General features: G+C 41.3%; 1 protein-coding gene across 5 annotated transcripts in view; it reads right to left on the reverse strand.

The window, feature by feature from the left end:
• The window catches only part of fynb (FYN proto-oncogene, Src family tyrosine kinase b), an 84,862-nt gene that overhangs the window by 29,084 nt on the left and 37,108 nt on the right, over positions 1 to 18,670 (reverse strand). For all 5 annotated transcript variants that reach the window (XM_004566228.2, XM_004566226.2, XM_076874285.1 and 2 more), the window contains one exon: positions 3,878 to 4,134. In XM_004566228.2, the coding sequence (XP_004566285.1) occupies positions 3,878 to 4,124 (247 nt within the window). In that variant the 5' untranslated portion in view covers positions 4,125 to 4,134. The remainder of the gene's footprint in view (positions 1 to 3,877; positions 4,135 to 18,670) is intronic.

An 18,670-nucleotide genomic window follows, 5' to 3' on the forward strand; every position in this document is an offset into this window, starting at 1 on the left:
ATAGAAAGAAAATTGTTTTCTGCTGACCTTTTAGTGGATATATATAATGTCACTTACAGAGCGTGATATTTTATTAATTTCAACATATTGGCGGATGTTCTTTTTTCTTGAAACACATAAAACATAAAGGTAAGTGTAGTTCTTTATTGTTCCAAACACATATGCCACCAACAAGGAAGCCCTCTGGTGGACAAGCTATACAACGTCAACACACATAACATAGTTGAAGGGTGTTTCTTATTTCTTCTTTTTTTTAATTTAATGGCTATTACTGATACTGATAGACTGACAAACAGATAATATCAAACAGACCATTTTTCAATGCTATTTGAATGATTGTCTTTCGCCAATTAAAAAACTACTGCGATGACGGAGATACCTCTTATGGGAGGTTAAAGTACAGACAAGAACATGTAAACAGCCATACGTTACCATACGCATGCACGCAAAGCTCCTGAAAGTTGAACAAGAAAGTTGGTCTTTGAACTGGAATTTATCTTAACGACAGACAAAAACTTCTCTGATTATCTGGATGCTCATCTTTCTTCCACCATTTCATCAACTGTAACTGTAATGATATTATCAATAACAAATGATGGCTCCAGTTATGAAAATAAGACCCCAAATCAAATATTATCTTTTAACAGCTCGGAAATCCAATTTTAGTTTCGCTCCATTTGTCTCGCCTCGTAACAGGTCTCAGGTCTGAGACGACAGCAGCTGTTTGATGCTGTGGAGTGTTTGACATATGAAAGCTGAACAGGCAATTCTTTAGAGTCCACTTACACCGGCTTGATAATTCAAGTAATTTCTCATCAGAGTCTCATCAAACGGATTCTTTGTCAGGAGGCAGCAGTGATATGAAGAGGCTTGTTGTGGCGCTCTGGGTGATGGAACTGCAGATAAAGAGGACCTGCTGTTACTTATGTGAAAAACCAACACAGATGTGAGAGGAGACCTTTAAAAAGAGTGTTTGATTGAAACACTCGAGTTCTCCAACCGAACAACATCAACAAAACCTTCAAGCCAGAACAGCTGTTTGTGGTGTTTGAATGTTCGATTAGGTCAGCAGAGGTGAGCGCCAACTATAAACTAGTTTATCGATCAGAGTTGTCTGTTGCGATGCCACTCAATTAGTTACATAAGACCATGGTACTAGCCGAAAGTTTCCATTTGGGGAGAATGACATCAGCAAAAGATCAACTGATCAATAAGATTTCAGATACCAGCTCCACTGAAGGGGCTGACTGGGGCTGAGGAGAATGAGCTAGGCAGCTGCGTTATAACAAGGCTTTAAAGGGAAGGCCGGCTTACATCCAAATTTCTCCCACCAGGAGAAAATTAAAGAGCTAAACCCCTCTCTGCTTCTCTACCACCGTGTGGATTTGGATTATACAGAGCAGAAAAATAATCCACACTTTCAGGGAGTGTTCTGCTAAGTTGAGTGGAAATGCAGAGTTCCTCTGCATAGCAGCCTGGACTCAATCAAACACAAAGGATATCCTGAGTAGGAATATTCCCTACCTAAACAATGAAACCGGCACACAAAGGCCGGTGCTAATGCCAGTCGGACATTCCTGACATGGCCGGGCTGGGGTCGGACTGTCGAGGTTTTTGGGATGTTATGGGAAGTCTTTAACAGCAAGAGAAACCCCTCTTAGTTTGCTTTTGCATATGGAGGCGTATGCCTGTGGGTGGCTGTGAGCACAACACTATTACTAGGCCCAGTCAGCACCTTAATTGTGTGGGACTGAAACAAAAAGAACTAACACTCACACTTCAGGCTGTGATGGAAATCCTTCCCGTCTTCTGTCAAGCAATAAAGAGTATTTTCTCCAAGAAATTTGTTATTTACTCCCTCTATGTTGCTTGTTTGCAAAATACCATTTGTCTCTCAGCAGCATTGTCCTCACACTTCACATGACAGGACTGCTCAGATGCGAAAGCAAAGATGGAACAAGGATATGATCAGTTTTCTGCTTCTCTTCTGCAGTGATTTTCTAAGGGAGAGTTGCTCTTTTTATATGTCACACTATTCCCAAATGGTAACTAACAACTACAAACACAGTCTAATCTGTTTGCCACTGAGCAGATCTGCAAAAGAAGCTGAATATAAAGGTTTTTTTGCCCTATATCACAGCAGTGGTGACAGGCAAGCTCTGCTCTTTGTTTTCCCATTCTGTTATCATCCAAGTCCAGGGATCAAAACTGGCTGTTGTGAGCAGAGTCATCAAAGTCTTGATACGCTTCAAATGAACTTGAATTGTCTGGCATCCTCATGGCAGAATTGCAGTGGGAAAGTGGTATTCTTTGTCCCACTTGTTAATGTTAATGATACAAAGAAGTTCAAAAGACACAATTCATGGAGATAATGGTGGCCAAGGGAGGCGTTTTCAACCCACAGTGAAAGGGACAACTTTTTGTCTTCCCTGTTAATGTGCTTTTAGAATTTAGAAAATATAACTTATAAAATATAACTAAATGCTTTTTAAAACTGAAGAGAGACATTGCAGTCATATTTGTTGGGATCCTAAAGTCTGAAGCACCGTTGGATTTTATACTTCACTGTTGTAAAAGTTCAATTAGCTTCAACTCTGACTTTGTTTGGCGTTGACCTTCCAATTTGCAACTAATAAGATCACAGCTGTCCACGATGTAACCCGTGATAAACTTGTGATAGATGAAAAGGTTATTGTCTCTGTGTTTGAGTCCTCAGAAGCCTACGACAACACCGTCATGTTCTGCCACGATCTTAGCTGGAACACTACAGCATCCAACAACAACACTAATACCTGTCGACAGACATACTAGAAACTTCAGTCAGTTTCCTTTGCAGGGTAAATTGGCATACCAGCACTGTGTTTAATCACAAATTTAGGGCAAAGTTTTAGAGCACATGAAAAAATGTTTTAATAAAAGATTTGGTAATTAATGGAGGGTTTATGACTGTACGGAGATGAAAGGAAATAACTAAGGCTTCATTTATAATTTAAAACTGAACCTAAACCTTTTGTGCATAGGTAAAGCACAGGTGTAGTGTAAGGACGGCACTGGTACAATGTAGGTAAGGTAAGGTGTAGGTACAGCACAGATAAAAACAGTCAAGGCGCAACAGGAGATGTATACATCTGTGTACTTGCCACAGCACTTGCCACTCACTTGTACACCACTTGCATTTAATCATCACTTATTGTTATTTTTTTCCCAGCCTCCCGACCCCAACCACCAGCAGGTTACGGCTGATTGATGTCCCTTCCTGAGCCTGGTTCTACAGGAGGTTTCTTCCTGTTAAAAAGGAGTTTTTCCTTCCCACTGTTGCCAGTGCTTGGACAAAGAGGGCCGTCTAATTTTCTCTGTATTACTGTAAAGTCTTTACCTTACAATATAAAGCTCCTTGAAATGACTGTTGCTATGATTTAGCCCTTTGTAAATATAATCACATTGAATTGAACTAAATTGAATTGGTAAAGCTCTGGATATTGATAAATCAACCTTAAGTACCAACGCTCTTTCATGTCAAAGTTGTTTAGACATGCGAGGTACCCTGCTGGCCTGCCTGTGCAGGTACATTCATTAGTACTGTGACAAAGTGGAAAACCCATCAAGATGAGGATGGCAATATAAATTAGGTATAAAGAAGGGAATTTTGACAGCACTGCTTAGTCTCCCTACACTGGGATCTTCAACAAATGGATCTACGTTTCTGAAGCTAACATGCACGTGCTCAGGGTTTATAGCTCAGGGAAAAAAACCCTAATCAGGACAGGTCTTACAGCAAATGCTAAGCATACTGTATATTACTGTGCAATTAATATATATATATTGAATCGCTTTTCATTACTTTCACATTCAGAAATAAAAATTGTGATTCCTTTACCTGTTCCACCCCGGGTCCTCAGCGTTCCTGTGTGTGAGGAAGTGCTGACTCCCCCGAAGACGGTCATCCCCTGTCCTACAGGAGCATGGAAGTTGTTGTAGTTGGGGATGGCGGTGACCCCGAAGTTGGGGTAGTGCTGTGGCGTGGGGTCGGCCCCATAGCGGTAGCCCGCTCCCTGGGAGATGCTGTTGTCTCGGTCATCTGTGAGTTTGGTTGCCTCCTTATCCTTGCATTGCACACAGCCCATTATCTATAATCTGTTCACGACACAGAAACAAGAGGCATTTTTTGAGTTTGGATAATAACTGTTGACTGGAGTGACAGGTCATTAAAAACAAAATGACTGCAGCTAACCAAAAGAAACCCATCCAACTGATTATATAAGTAATAAGGAATGAAATGTAATAATGAGCAAGGGAAATAAACACGCTACAAGAGCCTTAATTCAGGCAATAAATAAAAATTATATACTTTCAACCTGATGGGTGGATCGATAGGATGAGCTGGAGAACAGAGCTTAGCCACACTCCACAACAAACAGAACTGAAGCCATCGCTCTGTTAAAAGGTTTTAGTTCACACCATTTTCTCTACAGCTGAGATCCTTCCACTGATTAGCACTCTGGTCTGAGACACGGGGACCTTTTTTTACATAGCCTGACATACAGCTTGGTCTCTGGATGAGTCACACAAACAGTGTTTCTCTTTTATGGCCAGGAAGAAAAACAGCTCCTATCACATTGACGGTGCGGAGGCACAGAGCCATGCTGTCAATGTCACCTCGTCAATCTTAATGGATAGCTGTAGGAGGATGGAGAGTCGGCGATTGGACGCTAGTTTTATCACAGAGCCTCCTAATCAAAGTCAGTAACAATCTTCACCTGTCTTTCATGTGCTCGAAGATTTCTGTACCTATAAATCTCAGTTCATGCATCCCTGCCTCTAGCTTACAAGTAAGATTGGTCAGTATTGAAAGCAGCTCACTCTTCTTACCCAATTTAGTATATTCCTAAATAAATAAATAAAAAACATCTAATTGTTTCCTTAAAGGAAAAAATCTATAAATATAAGACTATTGGAATGGAACATAAGAAAGAATGAGCAATAAATCTTGTCTCTCCTTGGAAAACAAAATCCTGATCAGGCCTTAAGCTCTGGCCTGTTACATGAAAATATATATTCACTTCCTGTTTCTTTTTAAACCCTAGTTTCCTTCTGTCTTTTGCCTCCAGTGACTGCAGAAAAGAATTTAATTTATTCACTTGTGAAAAGAGAATATTAAATAAGGAGTGTAGGATTCCCCTCCTTCTTCCCATGATCCATGATCTACAGCAGGGGTGGGGAACTCCAGGCCTCGAGAGCCGGTGTCCTGCAGGTTTTCGATGTGTCCTTGATCCAACACAGCTGATTCAAATGACTAAATTGCCTCCTCAACATGGCTTGAAGTTCTCCAGAGGCCTGGTAATGAACTAATCATTTGACCCAGGGTGATATCTAAAACCTGCAGGACACCGGGCCCTTGAGCTCTAGAGTTCCCCACCCCTGATCTACAGCAGCAAGTGGATCACAGATCATAGGAAGGAATATGAGTCTTCTATCAATCGATAATGTCCCTGATAAACAGGATACTGTGACACAGATAGACAGAACCACATCATGAACCATTATAGCCAACGACTAAGAAAAACTGCTGAGGATATTTAACTTTTCTAGGAGAATAATCTCTTGCAGTTTCAACGTGTCTCCCAGCATCACCTTCACACCCGATTTGATGTGAATTTTCCTCATCTGCTTAGACAGAGTGTCAAAAAACTTGTTGAGCACATTCATGTTGCCTAGGGGAAGAACCATTTTCACTTTGAACTGATAATGACCTTTCCACTGGTATTCTACCCCAGGACAAGTTTACACTGTCAGTCTTATTTTCATGCTTTTGTTGTTTCTGCTGTTCAGATACCAGGGTGCTTTGATACTGCCTGTCTTGTATCTCACTGAGGGTTGGATTCTGACAGATTACTGTTAGGTTTATACCTATCACTGTTCATGGATATGAAAAGTTAAAACTGACCAAACTGATCCGTGAGACTTGAAAGTGACAGTGAAGTGACTGTCTGAGCTCTAGAACAATGGACATTACAAAATTCACTTTCTTTCCTTAAGATCAGGGATGCCCAACTCGAGGCCTTAAGGACTGGTGTCCTGCAGGTTTTAGATACCACCCTGGGTCAACACACCTGAATCAAATGATTAGTTCATTACCAGGCCTCTAGAAAACTTCAAGACATGTTAAGGAGGTAATTTAGCTATTTAAATCAGCTGTGTTGGATCAAGAACACATCTAAAACTTGCAGGAGACGGGCCCTTGAAGCCTGCAGTTGGACAACCTCTGCTTAAGATGCTCTACCAGGCACGTACTGTGTCCGTGTTCAGTTGCAGCTTGTTTGCTGGTCTCTCTTCCTTCAGTTCTGCCTTCAGTAAGCAAAAATCATGCTCTTTTGGGATGAGATCAGGTCAATGAGTTGGTCATTGAAGTATATCCCATTTCTTTGTCAGTAGCCCTTAACAATGACACACCTCCTTTAACATCTCCTTAACTTCTCCTTCAAAACCAAAGAAGAAAACTGTCTATTGTGGTCTTTCAGGCCTTTTGGCGCTCTTGCCAGTACTTTTGAGAATGTATTAGATGGTTGATATTCCCAGTCAAAAATTTCTACTATTGGTCTGACGGTTGTTGTTGGTGTTGCGTTCCCACATAGCAGACAGGTCTGGCCCGGATGTAGTGTCAAGCCAGCACTGCTGGCTGACTTCTGGCATGGTACGTGTGTTATGTCATCCAAATAGGGGCCAGGCCTGGCATAGATGGCACTGTTTATGTGATGGCATGCCACAGCTGGCCCGATTGTAGTTTGGTTTATGTGGCCCAGGCTCATAGAAAACAGGTCTGGCCCAGATCCGGCATTAAGCCTTCTGACTGACTGGTGTCATGGCAGGGTGTATGTCAACCAGATGTGGGCCAGGTCTGGCAATGATGACACTGTTTATGTTCCGATTTTCCTATTTCAGTTAAAAGACCCAAATACCACGTTGCAATACTATACTGCTATGGGCCAACATTTCAAACGCAGGTTTGACAGGTTTGTGAGTGTACACTTTTTCCAAAACGTAGTGAGGGTTTACTCATGTGTACCACCGGGTGGCTGTAACTCAGGAGGTAGAGCAGGTCATCTACTGATTGGAAGGTTAGTGGTTCGATTCCTGGCACCTCCAGTCTGCATGTCAAGAGTATGAATGTAGTTAGGAAGCGCCCAGTTTAGAGAAAGTGTGTGAATTTGGCATGTTGTATAGAGCACTTTGAGTAATCCGGGAGAGTAGGAAAGACCTATCTAAGAATCAGTTAATTCAGTGTCTAAACAGAGTTTTGTCATGTTACTTTTGTACTATTATGTTCCGGCACATGTTGTTATTACATTGCTTGACACACATTAGGCTGACATCTGGGGCCAGAGCTGAAACTGTTCTGCGCCAGCACAGGGCCGTCATTCTTTGTGGTATGTGTGCCATGTGTAAGCACATTGTGTGGGCCAGATCCGGGCCATACCAATTTTGCTATGTGGGTTGATGTTGGTTTTTCAGAGTATGACCTCCTTCATTTGCATCAACATCTCTTTAGACCTTATGTATAAAATACCTGTAATCCCCCAAACAGTTAAATACTTTTATTATATCTTTTTAACTACGGCTGCAAGTCTGCATCTAAATTAAGTCTTGACTGTTTTAAAATCCAAAAACTGTACCTCGCTAATGACATCAAATCAATTTGGGAAGAAATTCCTGTGATAAAGATAGTTGCACCTTCCTAAGCTTTTTTTTTTTTACTGTTAAAGGGGATTTCTTCCTCTCTACTGTCACACGGGCTTCCTCACAGAGGATCATATCATTAATTTCACCCTAATATTGCTGGGCCTTTACCTTACAATAGAAAGTGCCTTAAGAAGACTGTTGTAAACAGTTGTTTTATAAATAAAATGGAATATTCAATCTATGCTTTCGCAATCATGTGGATGCTACATCGGTCCACCGTTATAAGGAGAGAGCTTCCAAGTGCTACCCTCTCCTGGGCTTGACTCTTTGTTGATGCCAGAACAGTGACTAACCATTTAGAACAGGTGCCTCATGCTGACTGACACACTGTGACTATTCTCTTTCAACATAATTATAGACCAGTCCCTCAGATGGCACCAAAGTGCAGACAGAGGCCGAAATGCCTGTCAAGACAATCAGAGGTTGTCACAGCAAGTGGAGGTGTAGAACAGAGACCAGTCTTACTGTAATATTGGTTTGCGTTTAACATCTTCGGCAAAGATATGCCTTTCAAACAAAGTGTTCTGTTTTACTCTTTGTTCTTTCTGTATTGTATTGTATTGTATTGTGTATTATTCATATTAATCAGAATCAGAAATACATTATTAATTCCAAAGGAAATTTTATGCTGTATAATGCCAGATATTATACAAAACACGAAGTGTGGACATCTTTGTTATGTAAGGATGAAAATCAGGAGTGGACAATACCCTTTTCATCCTCTGGCTGAACTTGAGCTGACCTATGCTAAAGCTATGAAACCAGCAGACAGAGTGAATAGAAGGCTATGCATGAAGAAGCAGTGCACCAGCACACTCTGTCAGGGGACGCTGTAATGATCAGTGACAGGACGCAGGGAAGGCATGGAAGGCTAGGCGACAACAGCAGCAACACTACGCTCAGTGCGAGCCTGTAGAGCATCTCTAATCGTATGCTCCCAGCAGAAGCCAACATCAACTGCTGTGTATTCCGACCCTCTACATAACCCACACTTGGCAGAGGCAGAATCAGATTTTATAGAAGGGAAACCGATGTATTGATCCCTCTGAGCTGGATGGAAAGCTGTTCCTGCTGTTAAACGCTAATCTATGGAGGAAGGATGATGACAGATCAGGTCTATATTCCAGAATGGATGGCTTAGCATTACAGCTGGTCACACAGAGCTCGATGCTTTTGACACATTTTTTCTTCTGATTAAAGGCAGATAAAGAGCGATGACACAGAGAAAAATAGACTTGTAAATGCACCCAATGATGCACACACAGAGCATCTCTCAACATTAATATGCAATATGAAAGCACTATGAAGGCCCTGCTGTCACTCAGAGTGGTAGCAGAAGATACAGACAGTGTAAAGTCAGAGGATTGTTCTTCTATTCTACTTCACTCTGCTGGGATAGAAGCAGCCCTGGCACCTCTTAATTGTTTAGGTTACCTTTATGTTAAATATGTTAAAAGATCCTTTACATTTGAACTTTGCAGGCCGAGTGGGTGAAATAACGTTAATTTATTAAATTAAAGCAATTTTAATCATAGAAATCACATCACTGTTTTAAGATAAACACATGTTTATTGTTGTAGTCATTAAAAAAATGAGAAAAATAACTTTTATAAATAATGGATAACCATAGCTTATGTGTTAGCCAGCTAGCAACAGCAATGAAAAACTTTACAAAACTGAATCTGCCACCAGGTATAAGTATCTCGTGGAAAAATGGTATATTGCCCAACACCAACATGAAGAAAAAGGCACTTACATTGGGCCTTTTTAGCTATATGTTGCTTTCCCCGTGTAGCTGAAATAGCAAACTATGGGATTCCTACTGAGCAGAAGAAAATGGTTGTCTATTTCCACTGGGTACTTTTTTATGCAGTAACTTTTTAATCTATTGGATGTTTATTGCAGTCAGCTGGTAATATATCCGATAGTATATCAGGTACAAATGTCAGAAATGGGTTTTCCTCGAAGGAACTCGGAAACAGGGTGAGGAGCTCAGTCACTCAAGGGATTCAATTTCAATTTTATTTATATAACGCCAAATCACAACAACAGTCGCCTCAAGGCGCTTTATATTGTAAGGTAGACCCTACAATAATACATACAGAGAAATGTATTATGATATGGTACTACAAGGTCATTGAGATAAGATGGAGCCTGATTATTTAAGACCTTGTATGTGAGGAGCAGGATTTTGAATTCAATTCTGGATTTAACAGGGAGCCAATGAAGGGAAGCCAAAACAGGAGAACTATGCTCTCTCTTTCTGGTCCCTGTCAGTACTCTTGCTGCAGCATTTTGGATTAGCTGAAGGCTTTTCAGGGAGTTTTTAGGACTTCCTGAATATAATGAATTACAGTCGTCCAGCCTAGAAGTAATAAATGCATGAACTAGCTTTTCAGCGTCACTCTGAGAGAGATTTTTATTTCTAATTCTAGAGATGTTGCGCAAATGGAAGAAAGCAGTCTTACATATTTGTTTAATATGTGCATTGAAGGACATATCCTGGACAAAAATCACTCCAAGGTTCCTTACAGTGTTACTGGAGGCCAAGGTAATGCCATACAGAGTAAGAATCTGGTTAGATACCATATTTCTAAGATTTTCGGGGCCGAGTACAGTAACCTCAGTTTTATCTGAATGCTCAGAGACAAGTTGCTGTTCCTCTCCGTTGAAAGGAAAGTCTAGGTTGGTTGGGTATTTGGATAGAAGGCCTCCTAGAAACCTCCTCGCTGAGGTGTTTGGGATTATCAACCATTTAGGAACCCCCGGGCAGACAGAGGACACACTGTCCCTGTGATGACTTGGGAATGCCTAGGTATCCCTCCCACAAGAGCTATAAGCTCTGGCCAGCGACAGGGTGGTTTGGACTGCTGCACCTGTGACCAAACCTGAGATAAGCCATAGAAAGTGGATGGGTGAAAGGTTGGTGGTTGAACAGCTGTTAATTTCATTCAGGTTTAACGATCAATGTCTCATTTACCAGCTGTTCAAAAAAACTGCCAATTATTTTCATGCAGGCACGCTGCCTCTGGCCAGACGTTTGATGCCAGACGTTTGGTAGCTGACAGTTTTTGATGCTCCAGACAGACATAACAAGGCTCGTGGTGACAAATGAAAGAAAAAAAAAGTCTTTGTAACGTGTCAGTTAAAAATGAGCTTCAACAAGATCTTCAGTTCTCCTTGTTATGATTACTTTTTTTTATCCTATTCCGAGAGTACCTTCACTTCTTTGAACGATATTCCCTCATTAGGTATTTTATTGTTATCGAGCAGCCATGAAACTTTGTTTATGTTAAAAATATTTTTAGGCCACAATGCAATTATTCTGCTTTTCTTAAAACTCAAATCAATTAGACCAATCACTGATGCAATCGGATTGCTGGTTCCATGCTGAATGTACTCTGCGTTCCTCCAAAGACAGCCCTGTTTGTCTGGGGCCTTCCTCCATAGCCTGCTGCAGTGGGCCAGGCTCATCACTGACTGTTGTCTTTGAACTGAAGCCCCTTTCATCTCTTTCTTTTCCACTTCCTTCCCTCCTTTTCACACTGCCCTCTCCACTGATTAATTATTCCTCCTCCACAGAAAAAAAAAAAGTCACCTGCTTGCCATAGGGGCTGTTTTGCTGTTTATTCCCTGCAGTCTCTCTTCTCCTCACCCAGAGTGAAGCAGGAGCTGCTATAGAGGTGCCTAATCACTGCCCACCACCAACACAAGGCACTTCTGCAAAATGTCTCTAAAATTTGTTTATTCAACGCAAATTATTTGCCTTTAAAATGAATCTTTACAAGAAAGCAATACAGTTCTCCACGTCCTTGCATGCTACACATCAGACTAAGCACCCCTTCTATATTTCATCCTTATTCAACATGAAATCAATAAACTCTTGGTGAAAATCCAATTACAGAGCAGAACATGACCAGTAGTGGAGTTGGATCTATAATTAGTTAACGCAAAAGGCTATTCATTGGATGGTCAAAATTCATTAGGCTCTTTAATTGGAGCCAAAGACCTAAAGCACCTAAAGATGTGAAGAGCATCATTAAAGGAGTTAAAGGAATGAATATAGATTAACTCGGTGTGAAATATGATTCCTGTTAAAGAAAAGATGGGGGGATAAAGGAGGGCACTGGGGGCTTTGACCAGAGGCACAACCAACCGTGCACTTGGGTAAATAATTCATTGGATGGCTGTGCAGGCCTGAAGGTATGTCACTGTGTTTGGAGGCATCCATTGAAGGCAGCGCTCCCTGACTGCATTCATATTTGATGGGGAGGTGATGGATTGAGGTTCATTAAAATCAGGAGAGGAGGGAGAAGGCTCTGAGTGGTTGAAGTAGATGGAGCTGGAGGACACAATGTTACATTAACCCCTGAGGGAAGGCTTTTTCCTTCCCCTTGAATACTGAAGGGCTTAGGTCAGATCCTACTGAAACTGTCTAGACTAATGATTGAGAAGAAAGGAAAGTGGTGACTTCTCCAGAGCAAGAATGCGAGCTCCTGTACTTACTCAGTTTAAGGGAGAACAACAAGGAGTAGTCACTCTCTTTTAATGATGACTTATGAAGGAGTTGATAAAGGTAAAAGTGCCCACGACACAACACTCAAGGAACTGGAGTTACCTCCAAGAATGACTGAACTATTACTTTTATTTCTCTTATTTCATATTCCACACATAATTTATATAGGACGGGGATGTAAGCATTCAATAAGTAGAGCCAAACCTTGTGTTCTTTCTATTAGCCAATAAGGGGCAACTAGTTACAAAAAAGAAGTCATTCTTGAATAAAAGTCAGTCTCATTTAATTTATAACCTCACTATTCCCATTTTACTAATGAATTAGGATCTCAATCGCTACTTTTATACTCTTCTTTAATACTACTGAAGGTCATTATGGATTTTATAATACGATTTAGAGTCAGCTGGATAATCATGATAAAGCAGGGTATGATTTAGTGTGTGGCAACTTTGCTATTGTCAAACTGTAGAGGAGTGCACAGCACTTTCCCATTGATCTCTCACTCGTTACTTCTAGCATCAAAACATGAAGATGGCAACGGCCTAATTAGAAATATCAGGCTATAAAATAATTGTCATTTATATACGGTGTACATATTTAACATAATATAAGCTCATACTTAAAGCTGACTCTGACTGCAATCGCACCCTAATATTTCCTGCCTGCTGTGGTTAAATAAAGGCAAAAAGATGCTCAGGAGAGTTAGTGTAAACTCTCTAATCTGACCTACAGTTTATATAGAAATTGCACAGCCAGCAACAATAAAAGTCAAATTAAAGTGCGTTTGCATGAGCTATTTTTCTGCCCCCTGTTAAAAACATCAGTTCATGCGCATTAATACAGCGTGCAATTTCATGCAAATTCATTTTTAAGCTCCCTTGACAATGCTGACCTTTGAGGGAACACAGAGACCCAGAAAGTCTAAAATGTAGGAGGTGTCCGTGACAGCTATCTGACACCGCCCACAAGTAATATGAAGTCCCAACACGAAGCTGCTTGCACCACCTTTTTCTGCAGCTTGCACAGGTTGGTCACTGATCATTCAACCAAATGTTTAGTTTCTCACTGTTGTAGAACAGACGACACATCACAAAATAACTGTCCACTTCACATCATCTGTGCCCTGAATCAGAGAGACATAGAATCAGAGGTGGGCATGGAGTAATAATGCAGAAGAAAAGGATTACGGGGCCTGGAAGGAGGGCATGAAGCAAAGGAGGAAGAACGGTGGCTCAACCACTGGAGGAAGATGGGGGAGGCAAGTGTGAGACGGAGCTGAAGTGAAGGAGTGAGTCGACAGGGGGGTGGAAAAGAAGGTGGTGAGTGCTGAAATGAATAGACAGAAAGAGAGGAAAATATACGTGGGTGCAGGGGCTTGACAAAGGAGCAGGCTAATGATGGGCTCGGGCTGTCACATGCTGCGCCCGTCTCTGCTGGGGGAAAGCCTTGTCTCTGCCCTCGCAGCGTGCCGTCCCACCGCTGTCATGCAGCGCCCTGTGGAGGGAGGATGTCTGTGCTGGTCAAGGTCAGTCGCTCACACACAGACAGATGGAAGGATGTACTCCCAGGCCTCACTCCATCGCTTCCTGTCTGATTTATTGATATGTACACCAACTATAAGAGTACACCCCTAAACCTGCTTCTCACTAAAGCTGCAGATTACCAAATGCAACCTATCGGGCATAAACATGTGAGCAGCCTCCCGATTTAAGAAGCCAGGTCACTACACTTGAATCAACAGTTCAACCATAATATTTACGCAGCCTTAGTGTCCAGTCACTCTGCTTTTACTCTGCACAAGACTGTGTGAAGCTGTGAAACACTGTTCACTGACGAGGATCTAAGAATAGCCCGGCTGAATGCTCGGCAACCTTAGAGAGTTTATCAGTTATTTAACAGCCGCAATACTGTGTGGGGTTACTGAAAAGGTCCGGTTAAGAAAAATAAATTAGCCATTGCATAGCAAGAATTTGCTCTTGTAAATGCAGCGACCCCAAAATTGCCAGAATCAAAATAAATCAGTGAAGGAAAACTCAATCAGTATTTGTTTTTTTAAATGTATTGCACCAAAAATCATTTTTTAGTTGATATTCTTTCAGTTGGTAATGATTTCATTCCTGAAAACCTCACACTAATTATTTCAATTTAATTTGCTTCTGTATTAACTTACCTATATATTAATTATCCTGTATGTATATACATTAAATTATGAATAATTGAGTTGTTTTTTTGTTTTTTTAATTGTGTATTTATTCCATAATTTACTTATGGCTTTTTTTTTTTTTTTTTTTAATTATGTCAACTTTGCATTCTAGTCTTTATATTTGCTTTTATTTGATCTGGATCGTCAGTAAAATAATAATCTAACCTTGCTAAAGAACATTTGTTTAATAGGAGTAAAAAAAATGGAATTAATCCCATTCTAATTTGACAATCAATATGATGGACTTAAAAATCACCATGTCTGTGTGGCTTGGAGCTTGGTAGTCCTTATTCAGCTGTGGGTTCACTGAGGTCACCTGCCACATCACAGAGGAATCAATGCTGACACAACAGCACTGCTGCAGCATCTGCGGTCCTTTCCTCCCCCAGCTGCTTAGAGGGTGGCCTCTGCCAGGCTGACCAAACCATTTCACACAGAGCAGGCTCCGTTTTCTAAGGAACCAGGGTAGCAAAGGAAAAATACACACAAGTGACCAAAGACACTTCAGCTGGTCGGGTTTCAAAAGGAACACGTGGAGAAAGCTACTTTTAGCTGGCAATGACTCGGTTATGACTACAGGCCCTGATTAACGACCCAGGAACAAAGCAAGGCAGGATATGTGAAAATATATTTTCACTTGGCATGTGCAGCTGCTACTAGCTTCCCCATTTAAAGAGGTAAACTCTCCATTTTGCCCTTAAGTAAGTAGTCATGCAGCGGTTTGGCTTCAGTTTATTTTAAAGAGGTTGGGTGGAGCAGAGTCTGGAAAGCAAAGGGCTTCATAATCGTGTGCTCAGCAGCACTTTGTCTCTGCAGGAGGTCTTCCAGAGGATGCCCCAACCCCCCTTCATTAAAAATCTGACTATCTTGTGAGCTCCTCAGCCTGAACAGGATAACGCCATAGAGGATAAAATGCACTGCTTCGTGGTTCATTTCAGGGTGCAGTATCTCCGCTCTGGTTGGGATTATGAGCTGTGAGCTGTCAAAGCAAGAATAAGCCTTCCTCCTGCCTCTGCTGGGAGAGAGCTGAGACGCAACATGTTTGTCTGCATCCCTTCCTGATGGGTGAGCGTAGATCACAACAACACAGGTCTCAACTGCATCTCTCCCAGCACTCTCCACATTGTGGAAAAAGGTACATGTCTCTGTCCTCCCTACTCCTGTCAGCATAACCCAGGCTGGGTGGAGCGCGCCGTGACACCATTGTGTCAGGGCGGCTCAGCGTCAGAAGCACCGACAGTGATGAAGAGCTGGGAGAAGATGACAGTCGACACCTTGTGATCCTCCAGGGTGGAGACAGAACTCTTAGACTTTGTTAGAAAACGATTATTTTGCTCCAGACATGCTGTGTCTTCAGGTAGGAGCTGAACCTACAAACCCTGAACAGCAACTTTAACAGCAAGTGATTCATCCACTGATCTGTGGATCGCAAGAAAAATCTTGGGTTTTTGTTCCTATTAACCAGGTATATAGGTGTGTAATTTATGTATTTTAGAGAATATGAATGTGTAAAATCCCTTATTTAATTACAACCCTATAATTTATTCATCTCAATAGTCGTAGGTGCTCATTCACGACACTGCATCTTATATGTGTTTTTATGGTTCAGTAATAAAATCTGTTCCAGATGCTCTGTGTTATGTGCTCCTTGTGGTCTGCCTCTGCTTTATTGAACAAGAAAGAAAAAGTTCATGAACCTTCATTAAATGGCATACAAGGTTACAAACATCCCAGCCGCAGGCTCAGAAACACAGGGAGCTGCTTGATGTGAACCCTGCAGACGTGCTGACAGCTGACCTTCTGTTAATAATGCAGCTGTGTCCAGGACTTGACCTGGCAGCCCCCCCACTCTTCCCCTGAGCCCTGAATGAATCAACACCAACACGAGATGCTACGTCTGCTCTCCTCATTGAAATATTCCTCGGCTGATTGGAGGAAACTGTCAATTAGCTTTCGGTTTTATTCAAGTGCTTTGCTTCAACTGAGCAAGGTAGAAAACCTAACATGTAAATTAGAGATGGACCGATCCGATATTACGTATCGGTATCGGTCCGATACTGACCTTAATTACTGGATCGGATATCGGAGAAAAATAAAAAATGTAATCCGATCCATTAAATATCACGAAAGCACCTCACAAAACTTGCAACACGCCGTAACTCGCCTCAGAACGTTAGCAGTCGGAGCAGTATGCATCACGTGATAGAGCGGCTGTGGCATGCGGGATCTGTTGGTGGTCTGGATAGCATTTGGAGCTTCGCTAGCAACCTGGCATTTCATCTCCGACAAAGTTATCCCCGAGAGAAGTAAAGCAAGTGTGTAAGTCCATCTCTGAATGTTTGTAAAGCATTCCTGCGTTAAGCTTAACAAGCGACTGCCTCTCCTGCTGCTACTTCAATCATGAAACTGCTTAAATGATCAGCTGATCGGCTTTTCTGTAGCGAGTCCGTCTCTCTTGTTTGTTTTTGGCCCACTTTGCACCAGAAAGAGGAAACCAGCGGCTGAACAACAGCAGCACGTTTAAGCTTGATCAGCTGTTGTTAGAATGTATTTATTATTACTTTCTACACCAGGATCTTTTTCTACGTAGCTGACGCTGGTAACTGTGCAGGGGCGGATCTAGCAAAGTTTAGCCAGGGGGGCCGATAGGGCATTAACAGGGAAAAGGGGGCACAAAGACATACTTTTCTTTCTTATTCTCATTTAAAATGTCTAGCTTTTAATAAATAATTATCTGACACCCAAAGTTTTAATTTGATGTAAAATGAATAGAAGTCAATTACTGTATATAGTGACTATTAAGTCTAATATATATACCCTAGTAAGCTATAGTACTTTTTCCTTTGGGAAGGTACCATCTGTGCAGTCTGCAATTTTGTTGAAGAAAGATGTTGAATCTATTTAATATTTCTTGAAAAATAATTGATTTCTGTGCATTTTTTTTCACACTGCATCAAATTAAGGTTGATTACGTCGATTAAGCATCATGAGGTGGAGCGTGAGGGGTGGTTCCCTATTTTTTATTTATTTATTTTTGTTGTTGCTGGGAGTTGGAACCCTATTAGTTAGGTTGCTTAATATTTATGCTAAGTACTCTTTAAAATACCAGAATAGGGAGGATGGTGTAGGTTTAAGTTTATTAGATTGATCAGTATTGCTGAACTATGAATTTATTTATTTTTTGCATACAGGTATAACAGAATAGCTTTAGTGTAGTTGTTGTTTTAAACTTGAGTAAACTTAAACTTAAACTTAAAGTTCTTTTATTGGTTTTTAAATGTCTTAATGGTCTTGGGCCTTCTTATCTCTCAGATCTGCTTTTACCATACGAACCCTCGCGGACCCTGAGGTCCTCTGGTACTGGCCTTTTGATTATCCCTAAAGTCAGGACACATACTCACGGAGAGGCAGCTTTTCAGTGGTATGGTCCTCGTCTGTGGAACAGCCTGCCGGAGGAGCTCAGGGCCGCAGAGAACGTACATGTTTTTAAGAACAGGCTCAAGACCCACCTTTTTAATTTAGCTTTTACTTAGCGTTTATTTATTTTTTATGCTTATTTATTCTATCCTGTTATTCTATTATTAATTTAGGATTTACCTAATATTTCTTGATTTTATTCTTATTCATTTTTTAATCTTCTTACTCTATTTATATTTATATTTATATTGTATCCTGTTCTTATTTATTTTATCATTTTACCCTGTATACATCGTATTGCGTCATATCTCCAGTGTTTCCTCGGAGGGCGCTCTCTGCACCGGGGCTGTTATTGACCGTGGCTGCTGGGTCTCTGGGGTCCTCTCAGCCTGGTTGGGGGGCTCCTTTGCCTCCCTCCTGCTGTGTGCCCAGCCTGGAGGCTGCGGTCTGTGACCGGCTCCCGGTGCAGACGGCTCTCTGTTATAATGTTTCCTCACTTGGCTCATGCGAGCCCAGCCCAATTTTTACTCTTTAAGTGTGCGCGTGTGTGTATGTGTGTGTGGGTGGGGGTATATATGTGTATTGAGAGTGTGGGGAGTGAGTTGGAGGGTGGGGTGGGCTGCTTTTAACTATGTAAAGCACTTTGTGCTACATTTTTTCTGTATGAAAAGTGCTTTATAAATAAAGATTGATTGATTGATTGATATGAACTTATACAAAATGCAGCAAGATGTAAATATGTGTTTCAGCTTTACTTTCCTCCCATAAGAGTTCATCTGGTAAAGAAAACAACTGTG

The sequence above is a fragment of the Maylandia zebra genome, linkage group LG15, assembly GCF_041146795.1.
Source record: "Maylandia zebra isolate NMK-2024a linkage group LG15, Mzebra_GT3a, whole genome shotgun sequence".
In the NCBI taxonomy this organism is placed as follows: domain Eukaryota; kingdom Metazoa; phylum Chordata; class Actinopteri; order Cichliformes; family Cichlidae; genus Maylandia; species Maylandia zebra.